This window comes from Aphelocoma coerulescens, chromosome 14 (assembly GCF_041296385.1).
Source record: "Aphelocoma coerulescens isolate FSJ_1873_10779 chromosome 14, UR_Acoe_1.0, whole genome shotgun sequence".
Lineage (NCBI taxonomy): Eukaryota > Metazoa > Chordata > Aves > Passeriformes > Corvidae > Aphelocoma > Aphelocoma coerulescens.
In genome coordinates this window covers 5,890,076-5,915,826 of record NC_091028.1, presented here as the reverse complement: position 1 = coordinate 5,915,826, position 25,751 = coordinate 5,890,076, and the positions used below count along the sequence as shown (strand labels likewise).

General features: G+C 39.7%; 1 protein-coding gene across 2 annotated transcripts in view; it reads left to right on the top strand.

Moving 5' to 3' along the window:
• USP7 (ubiquitin specific peptidase 7) overlaps positions 1 to 25,751 on the top strand; it is a 71,714-nt gene that overhangs the window by 14,944 nt on the left and 31,019 nt on the right. For both annotated transcript variants that reach the window (XM_069029398.1, XM_069029399.1), the window contains exons 2-6: positions 15,891 to 15,995; positions 21,713 to 21,911; positions 23,289 to 23,427; positions 24,118 to 24,206; positions 24,927 to 25,035. In XM_069029398.1, the coding sequence (XP_068885499.1) occupies positions 15,891 to 15,995; positions 21,713 to 21,911; positions 23,289 to 23,427; positions 24,118 to 24,206; positions 24,927 to 25,035 (641 nt within the window). The remainder of the gene's footprint in view (positions 1 to 15,890; positions 15,996 to 21,712; positions 21,912 to 23,288; positions 23,428 to 24,117; positions 24,207 to 24,926; positions 25,036 to 25,751) is intronic.

Below are 25,751 nucleotides of genomic sequence, written 5' to 3'. Positions count from 1 at the left end.
GGCTTAAATCCCAGGGCCTTGCCTTGAGAAGGGCAGGATGGGGAGATCCTGCAGCTTGATAGAAGTTTTCTGATAAAATCCCAGACATCTCTGCATCCCACAGATTATCGTCTGGGTGTTTAGTGAAATATCTTGTTTACCCAGATTGTCCAAGTCAAAGTGAGACAGAGATGTACTCGCCCTGTCCCCTTGTCTGTGTTTCTCTCTTTCTGGTCTTGTGGGGTTTCTTTGATCTTAAAGCGTGCTGAAAATACATCAGTAATAAAACATCCACAGGGATGGTAAAATACCTGAGTTTGTCCATATGAATTAGAGCAAATCAAACGGTGTATGTTTATTTTAACATTTTTATGGTCAAAGGATGTAATGGGGGAAAAAAGTACATCTGCTAGGTAAAAATCTAGACAGTCTGTTGTGTCTGATGGGGTTTGTGAACAAGCTTAAACAGGTAAAGACTCTCCTGTTACATGTGCACAGATAAATTTCCTGTTGTGTAGCTTGGCTGCTCGAAGTATGCCAGTGTGGTGTTACTGCCCGGGTAAGCACAGCACTGCCGCTTGCAGCCACCTGGTTTCTGTAGGTAAAATAACTGAATATTCGTTCAAAGGGTCAGTTTGGTTCTTTTGCTGGTCTGAGTGCTATGTCCAAGAGAGCAGCTTCTCCTCCCTGATATCCTCCAGCAAAGTAACCACTAAAGTAACCATTCTCTTTTCAGTCCCTGTCTATTTTATCTTCTCCTTTTTTAAAATTGTCTTTTATGTCTATTCTTATTCTTTACTGCAAGGGCACAGTGTGTCTCTTCCTTTTTTCAGAAAAAAAGTTTCCCCTTTCTGAAGGGATAACAGTTGCAGTTAAATTATTACTGTCTCTAGTAATTCTTAAATCCTGGTCTAATTCTGACTGACCAGTAACATCTGGAGCTTGTTTCAGGTTTGGGTCTGACCTGTCTGTAATGGTATTTAAATCGTAGCTCTCTGCTTGAGTTTGGTTAGTTTAATGCATAAAAAAAGTAGTGACTTTTGAATAAAAAACCTGTAAATAATGCACATTAATTACAGATACTTTTTTTGTGTGTATGCTTCTATTTCTTCAGTAAGATCTCTTAAATCATGTCCTCTCTGCTTCTGAAAGAAGAACCATCTTTATGGCTTCTTAATTGAATTTTTTTGGTGAAAAAGGTCTGGAGCTAAGGAAGTGCCAGGAATTATATATTAGACAGTTTCTGGTGTACCTCTGTGGATTTATTTTTCTCTTCTCCCCTGTGATCCACTGCTGTGCACTATCCCATGCTCACACCCCTTCAAGGAAAACTGTTAGCAGTTTAAAAGTCATGGAAAAGTAGTCCAGGAAAAAGAGAGGAAATGAGATGAGGATCCAGTAGTGACAGGAGATCTGCTCTTGTATGCTCCAGGGGTATACTCCAAATAGCGAGAGCATTTGTGGGGTAAAAGTTGTAGCAGGAAATGTGAATGGACTAACTGGAGCAAAAGAAGCACGAGTAGTGAGGGTTTCCGTCCCAGCTGTGTGTGAGGTTGTAGTGGCTGATGATAACACAGACCACAAACGCTGCATTTTAGAGAGAAAAATAGAGGGTGTGGAGTAAACTTAAGGGACTTTGGGTATTCCTAAGACAAAGGAAGAATCGTTCATCATCAATAGAATAAGGAATCTGAGATACAGCTTAGTTTGGTGGTGCTGTTTATACCAGCTTCTAGCCAGAGGCAAAGCAGGAAGGCAGTAATTAATTTTGGAAGTCCTCAAAATTTGCTTCAGATGAGTGGTACTAGCAGTGGAGCGAAAATAGAAGTAGTTGGGAAGATTTGCCAGAAAGAATAGAGTATTGAGATTGGGAGTGTATTTCTGGAATTAGGGTGTTCTGCAAAGCATAGGAAAGATGTAATTCACTGAGTGACACGCAGTAGTCAGCTGTCCTAAAATGCATTTTCAAGTCTGTTTTGTTGCCTTTATGTTCTAAGAATAGTTGACCAGAAAGCTATTGAAATATTGTCTGAGGATTTGGGTCATGAAACAAAAAATAAATGTAATATGTACTAAGAAAGTAAATATGCAACAAACATGTGAGCAGTGAAGTACAATTTCCTCTTCAGAATATATTTCTGATGAAAAATGTGCTAATTATAACTGCTGCCACATGTGAACTAACTTGGTTTTCCAAAGAAAGAGAAGAATTTTGACCAACTTGTTTTGTCTCCCTTTACAGGGGAAAACTAATTTGGGTGACTTTTTGGGATGGTAACACAACAGGACATTACCAAGAGCACTGAAATATCCAAGAGCCGCACCATATACAATGAACTCCATCAGAAGCATCATTATCCCTCCACCCCTGACATTCGGTTGCTCTGTAAAATGAAATGAAAATTTAATTACAGAGGTGTGAGGTCATCTTTCTTAAATGCATCCTTCGTATTTCTGTTTCTGAAATAGTTGTTTGCATAAACGATGTAGTTTTGAAGTTTGCAGCTGCAGATGTTACTGTATGAGGCACAGGGTTCAAGCTCTGTCTGTGATAAAGAATAGTTCTAAAAGATTGCTTGTTTAGAGGTGTTTCAGTGTTTTATCAGTAGGTTCTTTTTTACTCTTGTTTGCATTACAAGTTTCTCGGGTTTGGAGGTCTGAATTTGGCTTTTCACAACTAATGTGCCTGTAGAGGAGTACGCAGCAGTTTCTTTGCCACATGGATTTCAGTGTGTTTGTGTTAGGATTTGAAAAAGCAAGTTAGCCTCAAAATCTGTATGTGGCTGGGTCTGTATACTGTTTTCTCTAGAATGCAAGGTATAACTTCGTTTCTGATAGTGATTGCTTAACTAATAGGCCTGGGGAAGCAGGGACTTGGTTCCATGGTCCCATGGCAGCCTGTTTGGCACCAGAACAGCTGCTTGGCTATTTAACACTGAATAGTTAAACAGGAAGAGCTTTTTTAGTCACTTAAAAGTTTTCTTTTGTTTTCAGTAAGAAAAGAATGTGACTTAAAATTACTGACAAAGAAAAGTGATAAAATTGTCAGTGGAGTGCTTAACTGAGGATTATAAAGTTCCCATTCTCCATTCTTTTAAGAATTCAGTGGTAAATAGTGGAGACTGACACTGGAGATTCCATACAAAACAGTTTTTCAGCTGTGTTATTTGTTTGAAGAAAGTTGTTCTCCGTGTAGACAGTATTAAATAATTAACACTGTTTAATGCTAATTTTGGTGTCTGCTAACATTTGGATGTTTTTGGTACAGTAACTTTCATCTTCAAAGCAGTAAAGTGAAGCTGATCTTCAGAATATTTTACAACAATAATCAACTCTTTCTTTGAGCCTAAATAATTATTTTCTTGCTTTAACACTTTAGAATGGAAAGGGAAAATAAAGGTAAAATCTTAGTTAAAATGAATGCTGAAGAAAGCATAAACTGCTTTGGGATTTAATGGTTCTGTTGTAGAGACTGAGGAAAACTCTTGGTTCAGTGCTCTGTTAAGGCTTTTAAAATTATTTTAAAGATTGCTAGTGTTTGTGCTACAAAGTAGGAGAAAGCAGCCACCTGGCAGATGATTCCATAGATTAAGGGCTGGCCAGAAATTTAATGGCTGGGTTTTCTTGGGAGTGTCTAGACCCCAAAATCTTCACGGAGACTCCAGCCAAAATGGGGACACTGATGCAGGGAAGGGGATTTCCAAACGGGAGCAGGATGGGTTAAAGCGCCCTAGAGCCTCTGCTCCCTGGGGCACCAGCCCTGAGCCTGTTGCCTGTTCAAGGCAGGGGCATCACCAAATCTCCCGTCCCAGCTGGGCACCCCTTCCATGCACAGTCATTCCCTGCTTGTCCTCTTTGGTCAGTGAAGCTTTTGTAGAACATGGCACAGTGCTAACAGACAGGGCTGGAAAATTGAGCTTATTAAGGAACAACCTCAAAAGCTCCTGGGAACCATGTCTTTCAGGAATTTGGGAAACTAGTGGAGGATAGAACTCTGAAATCTGGGTCTTAGAGAACAAGAAAGCAGCTTCTTTTCCATATCATCTCATTTGAAAAAAGGAACGCTTTTTGTTTTGCTCATTTTGCAGTTGTTAATTTTAGATGAGAGCGTAATTACTTCTAGTTAATTACATCGAAAACAAATGTTAAAATTAACCCGAAGTGTAGATTGTTTTGGGTTTTTTTCTTTTGTAGTAGGAATCTCTTAAAATCATAGCTTACTATTATGCTTGAAATGTATCTGTTACTAAATACAGTGAAAACTGAATTTCAGTAGAAAATAATGATTTTGTCAGCAGTGCTCTCTGTATGGCTGGCAGGAAGCAGTAAATGTTCCTGTGTTACCAGGCCGTGCACGTGTGCATGTGGATCAGTTCACATAAAGGACTTAACAAAACAACCCCAAACCTCAGGCCTTGAATGGTTTAATTGTTGTTGTCGTTTTCCCCACAGTTAATCTACACTTGTAAAAGCGACCCTGACATGAGGTTAGGATTTATCAGCACCGGGCACCCCACGCTAATTGGTTCAGCTCTGCACTTTGCTGCCGCGGTGCTTCCTCGGAGCAGAGGCTGCTCAGAGACGTTGGCTGCTCAAACCAGGAGGAAACTCACCTGGGGCTGTAGGGCTGATCCTGCTCCCAGCCCCACACCTCCTGGATGCTTCTCCATGACTGGGAATGTTTTTCCTGAAGTGGAAGAGAAGCATGACTTCGGCCTGCTCTTAGTTTGAATTAAAAGTGCCAAACACTATGGCAATAGGCTTTTTTTTTTTTTTTTTTTTTCTACAGTAAAGTTTTATAGATTCTGCAAAACTCTGTTCTCAGTCAGGAGCTTTGGTTTTGGGGCTTTTTTTAAGCTTTAGGCTGGTAACAGGTTTCCCGGTATGAATGTTCAAAAGTTCCTTATGGAAACCCTGAATATTTGCATAAGATTAGCCACCCTGGGCTGAGCAAAATTGTTTAACCTGGTGCATTGAGGTCTGTCAGTGGCAGATGCTGATGTTAAACGTGAGTGCAGGGGAGGGATGGCGAGTTCCCTTCCCTGCTGTGCACACCCCGAGGGTGTCTGAGCCTGGCCATGCTGCCTCTGTACCTTTTCACCACTCCTCATAGAATCTTCTTCCATTCACTGCATTGCCTTTGGAAGTGAACTGGGAATAATAAATGCTTTGTGTAAGTTCACTGTGCTGCTGCATTTCGAACACTGAGTGCAGCCTGGTTAACAGCCTTGCTTTCCTCCTCCATCTTGAAAAGGTATAGGAGAAGTAAAGAAGTTACAGCAAGGAAAATAAAGATGGTACGAGGTTTCAAATGGCTGTTTAGTGGTATTGACTGAGTAGACTAGGAAGGGTCCTGGATAACTGAGGAAAAATGTGCTAAAAGTCTGGAGAGGACATTTTGTTTCTTTAAACTTGTATTCTGGTAATTTAATATAAAGTCCCTTGTGTATTATAAGTAGTAGAAAATCCTGTATCCCTCTCTAGTCATGGAGAAGCCAAACCAGCACACACAACAGGCTTGATTTACAGTTCTTCTGTATAAACAATATCTTTCTGCTTCCACATTTCAGATTGCTCTAGTACTCAGTGCACTGTGCTAATTAGAGTCTGTAGTGGTTCTTGGTTGCTGAAGCCACCACCTCAAGAAAAACGTAGTCAGATACTGTGCTTTTGAGATCTTCCAGTTGTGCATCCCCACTGGGCAGTGTATGCATCCAGCGGCATGGCAGAAATCACCACTCTTTGTGTCCTCAGGGACACAGTTTTTGCACTTTCCTAGGTTTGCCATAGGATTACCAGATCAGGTTTGGAGATGCTTTGGCCTGTGATTTCAGGCTGCTTTGCGACAACAGCCACCTTTGAAACATGTTCGATAGTTCTCCTCAAAGGAGTACTTTCTTGTGAGCATATTTGATTTTGACTCTTTTACTATGCAGCAAAGAAGCCTGCATTTAAGCTTGTTTGTGTTGTCAGGTGAGAAGGAAACACGATTAACTGTGCTTGTCTGCTTTTTCACAGTTGTATGTAGTATTTAATGTTATTTTCATGAATCTGATTTATTTGCCTTTCCCTCTTCTCACCAAAGCCTAGTCTCAGAATTAGTATCTACCTGTGACTCCTGTGAACCTGCTTTACATATCTATCCATTTTTCTGCACAGGAGGGAGCATAAGAGGAAGAGGGAAAACAGGATCAGTGTTAGCAAATCTCCAGTAATAAAGGATAGACCTTTAAAAGCATTACTGAAAATAACAGGAACAAATGCTGGAGGTGTTAGATCCCTAAATGTGAGGTTTCTGGGTGCATTGCACAGTTTCTGTGGTTTGGAGTGATCTTTTCTGTTTAAAGGTAAATTAAAGGATGGGGCTAAAGTGGGTGGTTTGTGTTTTTTCCTTCTAGTGCCTATAAAATTAATTCCAGTGCAAATCCATATTATTATCTGGTGTTGTTCTCTACTAGGAAATTACTTTTGCTTTTAAACTCCAACATGGACAGCTCAACAGTGTTTCAACAGTTTAAAAATTACATCGCTATTAGGAAAATACATTCAGGCTATCTTTCTGTGCTGCCGCTAGTGTGATCAAAACTCAGCATGCTTCAAGGCTGAGTTCAGGAGTGAGCAGTGCAATTAGCATTTGCTGTAAGGATGATTCTGGTCTCAAAACAGAATTGCAGAATCTGAAATAGTGATGAATAATATTTTGACTCTGTAGCAAAGTAACTGCGCAGAAGCACTGTACCTTCAGAGCTAGTTTGGGCAAGTGGTATGTGTGATCATACCCATGTAAGGCAATGTTTTATGCTACTGGTAAATGTGCAAAACCTTTTTGCTGCTTAAGCATATTGTGAGTGTTCAGTTATTGTAGTTAATTAAATAGATGTACCCCAAGACTTTCTGAGACTGTGTATTGTACTCATCCAAAATGATACAGAACTGAGTTCTGTGAAATTTATGTATCCAAGTAATAAAAACCGTGCTGGTTCTGGTGGTGGAGGTGTGTGCTTTTCTAGACTTCCACAAGGAAAGAGGGAAGTGCTAATGGGAGCAGAATCACTAATTCTATGATGTGCTCATATTATTATCCAAATATACTCATTTTAATTGCTTTTTAATTGTCTGTCTTAAACACACCACGAACATGTCCACAGCACTGTAGCATGCTGGGTAAAGTGTCACACAAACATAAATGCCTGGACTGCCCTGGCTCCAGCTGAGGGTGCATCCTTTTCTTCCCTCTGTCAGAATTTCCTTTTTTCTGTGAGTAGTTTTGCCACCTCTCTAGTGATGCCATGGATGGTAGACTTTGTTGTTGCAATAGAGAAGGCCAATACTCAGTAGAGCAGTAAAACATAAAGAGGGGTGTGATACTGGAAAAACACATTGTTTAGGGTGTGTTCGTTAGGTTGGGACCGAGTGCCTGATCCCAGCAGAGATGTAATCACACTGCCATCTCTGGAATGTGCAGAGACAAGACGTGACGAGTTGGGGTAGTTGCTTCTGTAGCCTTGCTGCTCTAGATACAGCAAGGAGAAGGTAGTGCAAGTCCAGGAGCTGCTGCCATAATAGGTCATGACACTTGTGATGTTTCAGCCTTTTCTGATCATGGAAGAAAATAATTTATCCTGTCAACTGTTCTAGTTACTGTTTTTTGAGTATTACAGGGTAGCCAGAAGCAGTCTTCCTGTGTTTCTTCCTGATCTGATAGTTTTCTAGAAGCATAACCTAAGCTAAAAAATTTTGTCAGACTAAGAAAAGGAACTGTGATTTTTCAACACACCTTCTCTTATCCTGGTGACTGCCAAGAGGTTGTGACACTGTATAATGCATAAAGCCAGAATAATGAGACAGGCAGGTTGGTGTCTTCTGATAAATAATTTCACTCTACTGAAGAAAATCTCATGCCAGTGCTGCTGTCTACCCCAGTTACTAAACACCTGTGGCTTAAAAAGCCTTTGAAACATCCCTTGAAATGTGAAGGCTGCCTATACACACTCCTTCACCAAGAGCGTAAGTTGTAAATTTGTTGGATAATTACAGGTGTGTTTTTAGTGTCCAAACTGCACTCTGGTTCACACAGTCTTTCATCTGACATTGAATTATTCATAAAACAAAGGGTTAAACTGCTGAAAGCAGGTAATTTAGTCACTGTTGGTTTTAGCAAATATTGGGGTGACTTCTTCAGTGGGGTGACTTCTTCAATGGCAGCCTAAAGTTCACTGAGTAGTTGTATTGATAATACCCTAAATGCTTTTTACGTGTCAGTAGGAAGTTAATCACATTTTAAAAACATTTTAAGAGTTTTGTTTTGTAAAGTGCCATCAGCCTGCTCCTGTCTTTGAAGATCAGCAGATAAGTGAGTTGCTGCAGCAAGCTGCTTAGTTATAGAGCAGGTTCTGCATAGGCTATTTGTTCTCATCTATTTTTCTATCCCCAAAGTTACACTGTACCTCCCATTCATTTTTGCATGAAGATAACTGTATCAGTGGGATGAAGCTTCTGATACTGTTTACCTTACAGACTGGTATTGTTCATGTGTGTTGTTCAGTGTTCAGGGGCTTCTTAGAGTGTAATTGCTTTCTTTTATCTAAGAATAGAATAATCATGCAATCTATTAATACAGTTTTGTTCCCATTCATTAGTTACATTGACACAGTTAGAAACCAGTCTGGCCATCCTGTGCTTTGTCAAAATGTCCTCTCTGGCTGGGCAGACCCAGTGATGGGAATGCGAGGCACCAGGAATATAATGATTGATCAGTGTAGTAAGTGGTGGCTGCAGTGTTGTTACTGTCTGTCTAGTCATTGCTACATATTCTGGAGGCATGGCAGAGATGAGTCTGCTTCCAGGAAGTTGTTCCATCCCAGTTCTTCATTTGCTGTCTTGTGTAACATCATCTCCTTCTGTGGGAGATTTGCAATTCCCAGTCAATAATGCAATAATTACTTGTTTCAGATGACAGTCCAAGAGCAAGAGACTTCCGTATAATACTGGTTTGGGTTTTGTTTTGGTTTTTTTTAAGATTTAACATTGGCTACTTGCTCTTTAGTAAATAAATGTCTTTTCTTCTTTCTTTCTAAATGGACTAAGGCATATTTTGAAAGCACTGAAGATCTTGTTTCCCTAGCTGGAAGTCTGCTCGCTTCCTATGCCCCTAATACCTTTCTCCCTTAGTCTGTAAGCTTGGCTCTTGCCTTCTGATAACTTCTCTAGAAGCTTTTTCCCCTTAAGACTTAGTCATTGTCCTTCATAACTTTCTTGTTAAGGTACATACATTTCTAGATACCTTTTGGCGCTGGATCAAGTAATGAACCATAAAGAAAGAAAAAGCATAAATGAAACCAAAGCAAAAGATCGCAAATTTTGCTAATGGGAGAATTAACTTTTAACTGCTAAGAGAAATGACGTAATATTTACAAATCATGGAAACATCTGTGACAGCAGATATCTACATCTTGATCCATAGGATCATGGGGCTTTATGTACTTCCCTTTCCCCTCCTCCCATTCTACTGACCAAATTAATCTCAGTCTCTGTTACTGTTTCATACCTTTGAAATGTTTTAGGTGAATTGCTTTATTTTTGGATGCCTTTTGAAAGACAGCCGCAGTACAGAAATTGCTTGATTCCTCTTTAGATTTTTCATTATAGCAACCTAGGACTGTCTTGGAAAAATGAAGCTGTGTAGAATGCTTTTCATTTAATTCCTTTTCTCTTGAGTCCCTTTGTGCAATAAGTGGTGTTTGTATTCTAACTGCAGGTAGGGATTAGAGGCCAAATAGCTTCTCTTACTTTGGAAAAGCTGAGTTCTTCCAGAGCAAGTGAGGGGAAATTTTGACTGAACACTTCTAGTAGTTCAAAGATTGACTACTGTAAATGAATTCCATTCGGGTCATGGAGTTGGGAGCTTGTCTGGCTAATTTTGGTGTGCGTGGTTGGTTTGGTTTTATTTTTTGGTCTTGGTGTTTGGTTGGTTGGTTGGTTGGTTTTTGGTTGTTCTTTTTAAACCCTGCCTCCTGGGAGTATTGCCTGTTCATCTGGCTTTCAGAGAACTGGTTTCCAGACTTCTGGAGAAGCAAGCTGCTGGAGCCCATAAGTTTTCTTGTGAGCTGTTACAGCCACATAAAAACCAGTTCCACTGGAGTGCCTGCAGCCCTTACAGGCATGGTCTGGGCAGTCTTTGCTACAGAGTTGTGAGGTAGCCTGTTGGCATTGTTTCTTCCAGCTCAAGGCAGGTATTTGTTCATCATCTCCTTCACATTTTTCTAACTTTCTTGTTTGCTTTCAATAAATAATATTCATGCTTTCTGTTTGAGTCTCTTTAGTGTCCTCTTTGCATCACCACAGTTCTGTAACTGCTTCAGAAAGCATGACATTTCCTGCTTGCTTTAGGAATTTCTGAATTATGTGTTCTGATATGCTGCCCAATAGCTACAATAGTGAGGGTCACTTTGGTGGTTAAAGAGGTGATATTTATTATAACACTCAAAATCACAGAATATTTATTCATTATGATTTCTAGCAGTGGTGATTTCTTTATTTTTTTTTTTACTTGTGTGCTATTATCCATGTCAGGCTGGTATTCTAAATGGTGCGCTGAAGTAAACTTCTAGATGTTGATTTATTTAAAATACTGATGCATTTAAAAAAAAATAATTTTTAAAACCTTTTGAAGAGATTCTGGTTTGTTCACAATTGAAGAGATGTTCTGTAGTGAGTGCAGAGGGCCATGGCTCTGCTGGGCTGCCCTGGGGGGTGTGACAGCTTTGAGTCCTGACGCTGAGGTGCAAAGCTAGACCTCGACTATGTGTTGAGCATGCAGTGGATATCCTTGATGCTGATGTAGGTTGACTGCTACAGCATGGGCTTTGCTCATTTGCGTTCTCTGACTTTATTCTTATCTCCTGCCACCTTATATTTTTGCTCAGTAAGTCCTTTTCTTAGTGTTTACTGCAGGCTCACTCATCCACTGGAATTCCCCCCCCCCCCACCCCCCCAGTCATATCTGTATATAGTGTTGTATTTGTTTTTAAAAAGAAAAATGCCCTTAAAAACTTTCATCAATGCTTTGATTCTGGAATGTCCATTTAGTCGAGCAGAAGAGGAGAAAGTCATGTTGTTTTCTGCGTTCCTCCACTAAAAGCCAAACTCTGGATATGAAAGTTCATGGTATTCTTAAAGCTGCTGTGAATGACTGACTCTGTTGAGGTTGCTAATGCTGCCCTTGGTGCAATTCCCTGCTCATTTTGGGATTGCTGTGGCACTGCTGCATGGAGGGCTGTGCAAACTGTCTCAGGAACTAAAAGCCCTCAGTCCCAGTGATTTCCAGTGTGAGGCGGATGTGTGTGATAACTGTAACCAAGTTTTTAGTATCACTATTACTCCTCCGCTGTGGTCTCCTTAACCTCAAGAGGAAACAAATGTTTCATAACCTGCTGTGGAGACTGCTTCAGTGTCTCCTCAGTGGCTGCCAGCTCCAAAAGCTAATGACAAACATTATAAATAATCTTTGAGACTTTGACTATTGCTGTGATGTGAGTCATGACTGAAAGCCAGCTAGTAAAGTTACAGCTCACCGTCATAGCTTTTAAAATAGAGGCAGTTTCTGCTGTAGTGGAATTGCTGTGATTGTGGAGTCATTCTGTAGCTTTTGGCCACATGTTACTGCAAACACGTGTTTATGCTGAGCAATGTCCTGCAGGTCAGGGACAGAGCACTCTGCAGTGCTCCTGTCTTAGAACAGGATTTAAGTTATGCCAGAGACCATATGAACTTGACAAAATCTTTTCCACTTTCTCATCAGTAGGAAAAAAAATACGGCAAACTGAGATTCCTTCCTTGTGGATTTGAATTGTTGTGAACAGTAGAACAGAGCAGTGTATCTTTCAGTGACACTTGAGTTCATATTATTAAACAGGCGAAATCCATCTGAACAGCTTTTTTTGAATACAGGGTTGTTTTTTTTAAAATCACTGATGCTGTTTTAATTCTGATTGCTTAATGGTGTGAGTATTTGAATATGATAATGTTGAGCTCATAGTCCATAACAAGCAGATTTTTTTAATATATATACTTTCTGTAGGGTCTGTCATTGCATGGCAAGTTTATAGTTTCAGAGGATTTGGTTGGGTTTTTTTCGTTCTCTCCCTTGCTTTCCCCTGCAGCAATTGCCACAACCATTTTGCTTTCAGGCTTTCATCTCAACACTTCAGTAACAGACTTAGTTAATGAGCGATAAGAAGTGTGCACCTGCAGAGTCATTTATATATAATCCAGTAATTTGTCTATGTAAGGTTGACTGACACTTCTTACCAGCTTCCCAAGCTGTGGTGTCACGCTTCAGTTTTGTTCCAGCCACATATCTCAGACTTATTTCAGCATTCATGATCTTTCAGTAACTAAGTGAAAGCTCTTTTTTTGCACAAACTAACATCTGAAATGTGTCATCTTGGAAGTTGTCTTAACCTCCAAACTCAGAGACCCCCTTTAAACTCTTCAAGATGTATTTTTCATTTGTAACACAGTGCCATGGGCAGAGAGAAAATGGTATGTGATGTTAAATGTTTCAGAAGAAATTGTCATCACTATTTTTTTATGTTGCCTTGCATTCCTTTTTGTAACAAAAGAATATCTAAGGGTTTATGTGTTGCATTTTGGGGAGGTGGAAAGCAAATGCTTACAAAACAGTCTTACAATGTCTACAGTTTTGCTGTTGAAGGCTGTATTTATTTAATATTTTTCAGTAATATATTTAAAGAGTTAAAACCATTTCCTATTCATAAGGTTGCTTTCCTATGCATAAGGTCCTTAATTGATGTGGTTTATGTTAACTTTCAGTTGATTCATAGACTGCATCTCAAATTTATTCCAGGGATATGATTAAAACTGGGCATTCTGATCTGGGAATGGACAGGTGACATGACTGGTGTGATGTTGACACACTGTGGTTTAAGCTGCATTAAAGACAGCAGTGTATTAAGTAGTATGTTTGGTAGGAAGGTTTTCCTGGCCAGTGTGGACAGGTATTTTTTCTCTTTCTTAATCCTGTAATGTGTAATTTGACTAAGTCTTTGTCATTGCCTCTACTTGAGGCAAAGGAAAACATATTTCTTAATTAAATCTTGGTAGGATTTTACAATTCTTTCCTATGAGCTCTTAAGGACAAGAGAGGAAAACACAAATTACTGGTTTTCAGTGCTCTAGTAGAAAATATATTTTGTCATACTGCTTGCTAGTATATCTGTTGAAGAGGGATTGTGTTTTGTTTGTTTAAAGGATTAGTTGAATTTTATTATCAGTTAAAAAGCTTCCTTTGTTCACAGAAGCCAAAAACATTGACTAGTGTTATCTGGTTTCCATATCTGAAAGCTATATCACAAACTTTTTGTCCATATATGTCAGAAGAAGAAGCGGGGGCATTCATCATGGTTCATTTTTCTTATCACTAAACAGTATCTCTCAGAAGTTATCTCTGTTTAAGTTGATTGCTATTGCTATGCTCTCTAACTCCTCATACTTTCAAAGAAGGTAGAGCAGTATCTCATAGAAAGCTCTTTATTTTCTTAGTTAAGAATTCTTTCCCCATGAAACACAGTGTCAACATTTAAACTCCCTGTTAAAAGAAAACATTGGATGTGCTTTTAATGAAGAAATGAACTATTCCTCAGGTGTTTGCTTCAGTTTGTTTCCAGATACTAAGTTGCACTGATGATAACTTTAGGAAGAATACTAATTAGAAAAAAAAAAGTATTAATTCAGTGTAAACAATTGTTGCATTTTGAGAACATGGTGTATGCTTCTAGATAGCAGTGACCCAGAGGACAGCTTTCTGTTTAGACCAGCCTGTGCTGTTAAAAAAGCAGGGGGGGGAAGGCAGGATGTAGAAATGGAGATCTTTCCTTCTCACTCTTGATTTTTATCATTTTTCCTGCTCTTGAGTTGCAGGAGTTCAAACCTGTCCCCCCGTAATTTTGTTGTAGTAAATCTTTACTTTAACTTGCTGTTCCAGTGCAGCATTGCCAGTGCCGATTGCTGCTGAGGGGGCCCCTGAGGCTCTACCACACCCGAGCTAATCTTCTGCAAACCTTTTTCTTACAAAGTCAAAACTTCAAATCATACTTGATTTTTGCTTTTGTTCTAAAACTGGGAGTTTAGAAAAGTGCACGTGTTGTCGTGGGTGCTGCACACTGTGTGTTTCACAACAGCCCTTTCACTGGTACCTCGGTGAGATCTGCAGCACCCTAATAAGCTTCCAAAAGCCATGTGTGAGCATTAAGTTCGTGATCTAGCATGGCTCTAATCCAGAAGTAAGTCCTTAACCGGAGCTGTTTCTGTCGTGCTGAGGGCAGAGGTTACTACTTGTGCGGATTTACTAGGAGAGTAAACAATCAGAATAGGAGTGCCGGGTGTGAAAGTATCTTCCTGTGTGCTGTGAATTGGAATGAGGCTGCAAAAGCATTTTGTGCTCTGAGGAGAGGGAGAACTCTGAAGCACTTGCTGACTGATCCTACTGCACTTCCCCCGTGGCTTATCCTACCCTTGTGCGAGCTCCTCCCTGGCTTTTGAAAGACCAGGGAGATAATCACACAGCGATTCTGTTGTCGCTTGTGTTTGTCCCTTTTGCCCAGGAGAGATTCAGCTGCAATCTGGTAGAAGGCAAATGTCCAGGCTAGTTGGCAGTTCTTGCAAACAGCCGGGCACCCCGGTCCGTGGGCACCCCGGTCCGTGGGCATCCCTGCGTGCCCGTGTGGAGCACGGAGCCGGGTGGGAGCTCGGCAGGGCCCGTGGCGAGGGCGGCTCTGTCCAGGGTGCTGACGGCTGAGGGCACGGCCAGGCTGCTGTGTTGGAGCTGGGATCGCGCTGTGTCCCTTGGGAATGGTTTCCCTCCTGTGCGGAGGTTACCTGCATCCCCGGCAGTGCACACAGGCAATAACTTGTGTGTAGCTTTTGGGTATAAGACTATTCCTGGTTACACAAATCAGTGACCTTGGGACTTTTGAGGCATAGTAGAATATGTAAGTTAATAGCACGACTTGTATAGCAAGGAGAAACCTTGCTTTTAAATTAGTGTCTTTTAAGTAGTGCTTGTCCTTGAGATGGTTGCAAGGGCTTATAGGTTTTACAGTTTGATTATAAAACTCAGTTTGGTTTATCCAAGAATATATCCACTTTGTATAATCATGCTGAAACTATCCACTGACTTTTGATGTGGAAGCAATGGAAGGAGGTGTTGTTCAGTTGTTGGAGGAATCAGGAAGGTGCTTGTTCAATCAAAGCAATGCATTTGAGAAATAGCAGGGTTTCAGTTCATTGAGTTGTCTCATATCTCTTGGTGTAGTGGCATTTACATATGTAATGGTCACTGTAGCAAAACTTAATGGCGGTGATGGCTAGAAACTGGAAAATGTTATATCTAAAATGTTCCTTGATCCTAAAGGATTTCCTTTCCAATTTTCCCTAAGTAAGATTTAAATCTTACCATTACATTAGATTAGAGGTTCAGGGGTTCTTTTAAAAAAACAGTAACACTGAAGAAGTCTTAAAGTAACTTACTGGTTTAGCAAGTCTGCTACTAGAAACTTGAATCTGTGTAAAAATGCAGAATGCAAGAAAAAGTTTTTATTTAATGAGATTTGGTTATGAGATGCTGATTGTAAGGCCATTTGGAAACTTAAAAGTCACTTTGTGTTCTTTGTATCTGTATTCCACATTAATGTGGACTTTTTATTTTGTCCAGAAATATTCACCTATATGAAGAATTTTCATTAGACACGTACCAGTACAATTGTGGGGAAATAATTTAATTAAATACTGTTCTGTGCAAGTGTGCACCATGCATGTGTCTCATAAGCATTACCTGAGACAAAAAAGTTAATTTCTGATTATTAATTTTTACGTACTTTTTGTTGTCTTAGCTGGAGATACAGATGATCCTCCAAGAATTACTCAAAATCCTGTCATTAATGGGAATGTAGCAATGGCTGACGGACATAACAACACTGAGGAAGACATGGAAGATGGTAAGTAAATATTTGATAAAAGCATGGTTTGTTTGGCTTCTTTGGTTTTATGATTTTGAGGAGAAAGTGGCCCATCTTACCTGTGTCCTGTGATCTTCAGCTCATTAAAAAAATGAATCCCTTTGTAGTTATGGCTGCAGGTTTTCTGTGTAGGCATCCTTTTGACATAGCTGTACAATAGGATTAGACTTCTGAAGGTTTGGGATTTTTTTCTTGTACTCTTTCTAGGTACTCATTTAAACTGCTGAAAGTGCTACTGTCCATTGTTATGTTTTGTGATGCAGCCCTATAAGGTGCTGCAGCTGGGCTTTGCTGAATAGTAATTTTATCAGTTACGCAATTCCTTCAGGGTGTTTAGAATCCTTATCTGTCCTGCTCTCTTGTCCGGTGGCAGCTGTGCTCTGGTTTTGTCTTTGTGTGGTAAGTCAGTGGTAACTATTCTGTTGATGAACATCTTTTGCCCTCACTTCTGATGCCCAATTTTACTTGCAAAAGCAAAGGAAAAATTATATATTAATGTCCTGTTAATAAAAGGGGGCATGTGTTTTTGAAGTCTTTTTCTTGGTCCATTAAATGAAAATAAGGTTGTACAGTTTTTCTGTTACAGAAGATCAAATAGTTACAACTCTGGGTATATTTAAAGAAAGGTAACAAGTCTCTAATTCATTTAAATCTGTTAGGTTTAGCGAGGAAGATGTGCAATGATATTTCTTTTCTTACGAGAGGATATGGGTAGGGACTGCTTATTTCAAGAATGAAATAAAATTGAGTTGAGAGAAGGGAGACATCATATGAGTGGGATTTGCTCCATATTCCATGCTGTCTTGTGAGAGTACATTCAGGACTAGGCTTAAACATTTAGTTAGAGTTATGCAAAAATGTTGAGTGATTTTTTTCAGAAAAATTAGAGTTTGAGGTTAAAGGTGAAAACAGTGCTTACTTTCATGCATTCAAGGAACATAGAATACTGATAGCAAATAGTAATGTTCCATGAAGAGAATAGAGTTTAAATTCAGAACAAAAGCATCTCATGGTTGAATCACTTCTGTATTATTGGCAAAGATAAAGTTTTCTATGACCAGAGTCTCATAATGAAATAAAAATGAAGTCTCCTTAGCCTATGAATTTTGTGTGATTACCTAATCTCATTCAGAGGGTTTTGATTTGTTGCTCAGAGTAAATAGTTGAGCCTGAAACAGGGAATTCTGTTCTTATCAAAAGTTGTTACAAAAGATGTTAAATGTCTGTCAGGCCATGGTATTTAGAGGGTGGCAAGAGAAGATCCCATAGGTTGCCACCAACTGGTGAGAACAGCTCTGTTCAAGTTCTGTTGTTAGTGGTGATGTTTATAGGTAGAAAGCCTGATGGTGTTTGCTGTTGATATAACCAGTACATAACACATTGGTCAATTAGCAAAGAAATTTGTCCACTAGTTGTCTGTATAGACTTGTACAAATTAGCCAAAAGGTACTTAAGCTGCAGAAATAGCTGATGAAAGCCAGGCTATATCAGGGCTGACAGATAATCAGATAGTCACCTCTTCATTTAGAATAACATTGACCCTTTAACCAAAAAACTACTGTGAACCTGTTTGTGTCAATTTCCAGCTGTTTGTCTCCTCTCAGAACTGGGTATGAAGGTGTTGCACTAGAGAGAAGTATCTGAAGGTGTTTGACAGAAGGCTTGTGAAAGCATTTTGCTGCCTTTGTGGCCTTCTAGCATGGCCAGGAGCTTTGGCCCACTCTGCAGTGGGACATCCTTCAGGGTTCAAGTGTGATTATTAAGCAATACTCTTAATAGTTCCTCATTATCATATTTGAATAAAGGAGTGTCTGGCTACATCTCAATGCTGCTACAGCTGTGCATTGACACAGATAGAAAACAGTTATTGCAAAATGTTAGAGTTGCAAAAACATTCCTCAAGACTTGCATCACGTAAGTGGATGATGTCTCTTTTCCAAGTCTTGTAAATCAGATTAGTTGCTTGCTGTTGCATTATTTACACATCAGTGCAATTGCTCTCTTGCTATTTGTGCTCTTGCTAACCTGGTTTGCAGCATGATGTGCATGGGTAATGGACAGCTTGGAGATTCCAAAGACAGGGAAAAATGGGAGATACTGGCTTCTCTGATAAACATGCAGTTTTCCTTTGCTGTTACTCATAGCAAGGGTCATCAGTCTGAGCTGATACTGAATGCATGAAGATACCTCTTCAGCAAAATTAATGAGTTTAATGGTTCCTGTGAGATAGGTGAACAGTAAGGTGAAAGGTTGATGCTTCCAGCTGGATCATAGAAATCAGCTTTCTGGTGATTTTCTGAGCTCAAGAAACTTTTGAGGTGATTTTGTTCTTCTAGCTTAGCACTTAAAGAAATAACTAATAAGATTGGGAAAAAAAAGTGCAGCTGTCATCCCCTTTGCTAGGCAACAGGCTGCAGGCATTGTGAGGCACAGGGAATGGGAGCAGCAGTGGACCACCAGCAGGACTTTAAGATACGGCTGTGTTCTCTCAAGCGCTGTGACCAGTACCTGTTGTTGCTCTGTATGAAGTCTTAGCAATTAAAAAGAACCAGCTGAAGGACTGTGCTGTGCTTTGTATGGAGAATGACTTAAATGAACCAGACTTTAAAAGCTGGAATAGCAGCTTCTGCAAATAAAGTAAAATAAAATAAAAACAAGGCTCTGATCAAATTTTGTTTGCAAGTGCATCAGTATTCAAAGCAACACATAGAATAAATTCTCTTAGAAGTTAAAGTTCAAACAGGAGGTCCCTAGCTAAACATAAACTCCCAGCTTTGCCATTACCTCCTGAAGTCTCATTTCTGTGAAGAATTGCAGAGGCAAGAAGGCTTTCAGAAGCATCAGTCTTAGCTGTATGCTGGTATTGCATGCTGTATTTGGATCATTATTAAAATATTCATAGAATATTCAGCCAGTTTCTCCATTAATAATTCAGGTTCAGAATATTTTAATAACCCCAGTGCACTTTAAAGGTAGCATCATTTACTAAGAGGATAAAGAAATCTGCTTTTCCCAAAAGTATGAACATTTAAATATGTGTTTCAGTCTTAAAATGGATCATACTCAGTATTTGGATCTGTGGTTTGAAGGATCTTTGTTTCATGAAGATGCTGAATATAACATTCATCACATCAATGAAAAAATCTTTTCCACATAGCAAAGACAGTCCATTGCATGTAACTTCTCCAAGTATTGTCAGTGGGATCAGTCCTTTCTAACTTGTGTTCAGTTTGTAGTTCAGGGATTCATAAAAGTCTCACTTGACAGTCACTACTAAATTATCCTCCTGGCAGCTGCAGTCTTTAACTGGAATCTGGAGGACACGTTCATGATGGCAAAAAAAGGCTTTATTTATTGACATACTCAAAATAATTGTCACATTTGCTATGTAAACTTCTTTTTCTAGTAAAATTCCTCTTTTAAATCATTATACTTGCTAAGAAAGAAATGGGCTTACTGGAAAGAAAGGAAGGTTGTTATTTTTAAAGAAGCTTCTATTTTGGGGTTGACCTGTGTTACGAGGCTGCATTTTTATAGAACAGTTACTAGTGATTGCTCAAATATTTTACAGGGAAGAGTTCCCATTCCCTGGTGAGCTCTCATGCACAGGCTTTCCTGAAAAGAAATCAAGAAATACAGGCAAACTTTCTCTGAAGCCTCTGCAGATGCAGCGTGGGCTGCGTTTTTTAGCTGACACTGTAGCAGCACTGCTGCATCCTTGTGCTGAAGTGCTCTGAAAGCTGCATCAAAGAAGGCAGAAAGCAAACTTGGCTCGTTTTTTGGAAGCTCAGACTGAGCCCAGAAGCACTGATCATGATTGTGAGTAGGGAGGTGGCCTCAAGTTGGTTTGAGATACACGTGATGCAAGACTGATTTTAAATTTTTAAGTATGTTACAGATCTGTTTTATCCTGGCTGCAAATCAAGTTAGAGCTCCTCTGTCTGCAGCCTGCCAGGTTCTTGGGTGTAGAAGATCAGCTCTTCACTCTGTCAACAGGCAGTGAGTAGTGAAACTGGGAAGAGAGCAGTTTTTAAGTAGGTGACAGACTGCTATTTAGCTGCACTTGCAGGTAGGGAAAAAAGAGAAAGTAATCCTTTGAACTCCTAAGTTCCTGAGGAAGCTGACAGTACAGGGCAACACGAAGGTCTTTGCATGAGTAGAGGGGACAGGAAGCTGGTTTGGGCTGTAGTACCTTCAAGAGACAATTGGACTGCTTCGGGCTGCCAGGCCATACACAAAAAAATCCTCTGTGTTGCAGTTCAGGAGTAGGACAACTGCTTGAAAACTGCTTCACAAGGGAGAAGAATGAAATCTGTCATAGCTCCCTGGCAGTTGTGGATAAAACTTGGTAATTTTCAGTATGAAGTGTATAATCTTTACACTGTTACATTGTTGTAAGCAACAGTGTTTCATTTTTTAAGTAAAGGTAGCAATCAGGACTCACCTGTGTTTTGAAAAAATGATTCAGCACTGTCTCTGGTGCTGTGCCAAGCTGAGTAAACAGCTGCTGTCCGTGTACAGAAAGAACACTTTTATTGTGCTGTGTGCCTTGTCACAATTTCACAATCCGATTTCTGGCTTGGTTGTGTTGTCCCTCAGTGCTCTTTGATTTCAGGTGTCACTGCATGTGTCACACACCTTCAGTTGTGCATCCCCCATAGGTGCAGTGAGAACAGCGGGGTGACCATGGGTGCTGCGTGCTGCCCTGTGTGCCTGTCCAATCTCCTTACAGCCTAGGAGCATTCAGTGTTACATGAATGTCAGACTGGAACCATGGAAAAGGAGGGGAGTGTCTTGTGCATCCCTGGCCTGTAGAGTTGTTGGGATAAGTTTCAGGCTTTTTCTCCCTGAGTGCAATATGAGGTGTGTCACAATAGAGAGAGCCTGGTCTTGCGCCTTGCTGAAACTGTCGCAGTCTCCAGCACCCTGTTATAGCTGTGTACTACAGAAGCAGAACAGATTGTGGTAGGTGAAGAATTGGGTATGTGGGAAGAAGGCAAAATTACTTTAATCGTGCGTGTCAAAATAAGCTCTTTAAAAAAAAATAGTCTCGTTTAATTACGTGCTAGACCACTAAAAATCTCTAAAGTCTTTGCATGCCACAAAGAATACAGGACCCCATTCTTGAGCTAATTTTCGGCAAACTGATAAGATTTTACAAAAATCCAATGACCGACCCGTGGCATTCATCTGTTCTAAAATACACTGTTGCAAGCCAAAACCAACTAAATGGTGACATGATATCAACAGGGCATTTGAACAGATTGTCAAATTCCTTTGTGCATATGGGTTCATGCAGGGAACTGACTTAAACTGGGCTGTAGAGATGCTACACAACAAGAAGAGTTAGAGTGGGCTGTGATTTAGTTGTAAAGCATTTGATGTCTCTGTCTTGCTGCATCTGCTGCTTTAGAAGAAACTGGAGTGGTAACAAATCCTACTGCTAAAGAAGCATTTAAGGAAATTGTGTACAAAAGGGACACGTCTTGCAGTGCCCTGTTTGCCTGAATGGAGTTGCAGTGTTTTTCAAAATTAAAAAATTGGAATGTCAGTAATTAAGTAGTTCACTGGGATGGGGATATTCTTGTTCCTTCCAATATCCCACCACATGAAACATGCTCATGTTACGTGATGTTGGTCGTCTTGGAGTGAAGACGATGAGGTGTTTCAAACAACTGTGTGTGTGTGTATTACAGATACAAGTTGGCGATCAGAAGCAACATTTCAGTTTACAGTCGAACGCTTCAACAGGTTGAGTGAGTCAGTCCTCAGCCCTCCCTGCTTCGTGCGGAATTTGCCATGGAAGATCATGGTTATGCCGCGCCTCTACCCGGACAGACCACACCAAAAAAGCGTAGGATTCTTCCTTCAGTGCAATGCTGAATCTGATTCCACGTAAGACCCTTTTAATTATTGTACAAGTCCTTGCTTGATACTGGTTAATCTATTGCAAGAAATACAAACATCTACAAAAAATACTTCGCTTTGCTTTCTGCAAGAGGAGAGAATTCTTGCAAGGGCTTGAGTCCCCTTTATCCCCCACCTTTCTAAATCTCAAAGTATAAGAATAATCCCCTCTTTAGGATGAGCTAAAATCAGCTTGTGTAACTAGAAGTTTTTGGTAGAATTTAGATATATGCTTGCTGAAGGAGAAGTCCTTGACTGACAGTTTTCTTGGCATGGAAAAAGTTCTGGGTTTATTTCAAATGAAAGTGGAGCTTCTCTAACCATGCCAAGCTATAAATGCTGCCCTGTGAAGTGTGTGAACAGGTAACTGCTACCAGTGCAGGCAGAACAGGGCATGAGTCCTCTCCTTAAGTGGAGTCCATCACTCATCCAGCAAGATCTGAACACATGTATGTTCTTGGAGTCCTGCGTGCAAATCAGCATTGGCTTCCTTTGACTTCTTTAGTAAATAATAGAAAAAATTTAAAAGATAACTACAAATTTCTGGGGCATTCCTGTAGCTTATCCAGGAAGAGTGCAGACCTCTCAGGTGTCCTTTCCAATAGGTTAACTCCCATTCTGACACTGAATCTCACAAAGCTTATTTACTCTGAATAATAAGTTGCATTTCTTCATTGTTTTTATAATTTAGAGGTGAGTGCTCAGGGCAGAATGTAAAGAAAAAGTTGTAAGTACATTAACAAGTCACAGGACATGATTCAAATCCTAGTATTTACAGAAAAAGGACAATGTGATCTTCAGAAGTACCAACCAAGGCACAGCTGGTGGAGCTGAGCAAGCATCAGTGCCACTGCATGAGACAGTGACAGGACTTTGAGCTGGTATCCAGACTGATTGCCTTGCACAAGTAGGGTGGTTTTGAACACCCAGTGGTCATGAAGAAGTGCTGCAGAGACAATTAGTGTTGGGGAGTTTACCTTGTGGGAAAAGGTAAGCCTTACCAAAGGCTGAGACCTCCCACTCTGTAGACACCAAGGGTACTTGGAGTTGGCCTATCCATGTGCAGTGAGGTAGATCAGAACTAACTCATGTGGGAGAGCTGTCAGTTTCTTAAACCAACCTGCAAGTCACTGACACACTTTCTTGTCAACACTGTTGCCATAAGAAAATCTCCATTCCTGGTTCATAACGTGGCTTCAGAAAGCCCCAGAGGTTCATGCCCTCAATAACAATTAATATCTAATAAGGAAAAAAAATCCGGTGTGTGAAAGTAATGTGCCAAAAATCCCTAACAAAAAAAATGATGCAACAACTATAAAAAGCTTGATTTTGAAAGAGTTTCAAGTGTTTCTTCTGTATTTATAGGTCATGGTCCTGTCATGCACAAGCAGTTCTCAAGATAATAAACTACAAGGATGATGAAAAATCATTCAGTCGTCGTATTAGTCACTTGTTCTTTCATAAGGAGAATGACTGGGGCTTTTCTAACTTCATGGCCTGGAGTGTAAGTAATTGGACATGTATTAGTTTATGTTAGATAGGAGCAGTTTTGTACTTGTACTCCTGCATACTGAGATGCTGATAGCATAGGGGTTTTTCCCCAAGCTGTTACTTTTTTCTATCATTGCTGTAGATTTCTTTTCAATTTCTTACTGTATTAATTTCATTTTTATAGAATGCTTTTACTTATGTTGTAATTTAAATATTCCTTCATTATTATTTTCTGTCTATCTGAGTGCTTGTGTTTTGTTTTCACTTTGTGAAAGTCAATGACATTCTGGAGCAACATACATTTGCTTGCATTTCCATATGTTCTTTGTGTATGTGTACAGATATTTAATGCCCTAATAATGTTACTGAGGTTTCTCTTGAATTGTGACAGTTTTTTAAGCATTTGCAAAGATTTTGGAATATGGTCTAGAAGAACTAGAATATTTGATTACCAACTCTTATTACCAACTTATATCATTGAAAACTGAAAAACTACTGCAAAATCTTAAAAGGCAACAACAAGTTTCCTGCATTGAGACACTGAAAAAGAATTTAAATGTAGCAAGCTGACAAACAGCTGCTTTGGTGTTCTTCAGTTTATTATTACTGATAGCTCAGGCTTGGAAATTAAAAAGCGATGTCTAACTGAATGCTTTGCTGCATGTTCCACTTCTCATGTTCCTGTGTCACCCCTGTTTTGCAGGAAGTTACTGATCCTGAAAAAGGCTTTATAGAAGAGGACAAGGTTACTTTTGAAGTCTATGTTCAAGCAGATGCTCCACACGGAGTAGCGTAAGTATCTTTCATTAAAAACAAATCAATATTCAAAATTCTTAATTCTAGTATTTTTATGTTGCTTGAGATCATTCAAATATTTTGTATTATTGCCATTTGTAGCTCCCATCAGACATTCTCACTTTGTCACTACTAATTGATGAATTCTCACATGGCAATATTTTCAGTTGCATAGAGATTTTGTATAGCTTAAATTTCTGTCTGCACGAGTCACCAAAATGTTGTGGAAACTCAGCTTCTGTGTGAGTTGGTTTATGATTCAACACCTCTGCAGTTCTGACCCAAGCATTTGTGGTGTGGGAGCTGATGGGGTTTCAGGTGCAGCCAGGTGGCTCTGCTGTCTAACTTGCCTTGGTTTGCAGTTGTTGTAAAACTGCTTCATCTCAGTTGTTCCCCTTCATGGCACTTGTAAACAACGGGGCTGTACAGAGGTGCAGACTCGCCCCTTAAAAGTACAGCTCTGAGTTCCACAACTCTCTCATAGGACATAATTTTTCTGCCATATAGAACATATTTCTTTAAAAAGTAATAAAATCACTAAGCATTTCATTGCAAAGACTGTTGTTACTGGCAGGCAGTAATGAAGTGTAGTTTATTTGAACCTTCAGTAGCAATGAAGAGTAGCTGATATCTACCAGCAGCACTACCTTAGAACAAATACTCTTTATTATTGGCAATACAGAACTCGCTTGGTTTCAACCACAAACTATTTTCCAGGTGGGATTCAAAGAAGCACACAGGATATGTTGGCTTAAAGAACCAGGGAGCAACTTGTTACATGAACAGCTTGTTACAGACTTTATTTTTCACAAATCAGCTACGAAAGGTAAGTAATACATGAAAGAACATGAGATTGTAACATTGGCTGTTCTAATTAGCATTTATAAATGCTTCAAAACAGAGCTGTGTGATCCTTCTGCCTCCTGTATCCTTTCAGAGGAGTTGTGACTTACATGGTCATGTGTGCCGTACTGCAGGCAGAGTACAGGAAGCTCCCTTCTGTAGTGTGTGGAACACAAGCTTTTGTCTTTGTGGAAGCAGGCAGAGCACCTGCAGAAGACCTGAGCTTAGGGGGTGTTTCTTTGACTGTATTATGTGCTAATATTGCTAGGAATTGCTGGGGGCAGGAGAAGGAGTTTAATCTTGCAGATAAAGGATGGAAGTAATTTCCCTTTTTTGGAATAGTTAAAATAGGGAATTATGGCTTCTCAGCCCATAAACAATGCACAAAAATACGCATTTGCTCCATCTTGAAATTCATGTTATGCAGCAGAATTTTTAGTTATTATGATTGCCATCCTTGTAGTGATGGAAAGCATTGTATTTTCAGTAGTTTAAACACTGTAATTTTATATTTACTTTAGTAATATTTTTTGTTTACTGTAGATGTTATTTCTTTGCTGGAAAGAACTTCTTTAAATACCTTTTAATAAATGTCTCATCCAAAGCCAGAATAAAATACACTAGATAATGTATAATTTTAAAACAGTGCAGTGCCCTCACTGGGATTAAAAACAGAAGTGACGACTTGATATTGGAGGT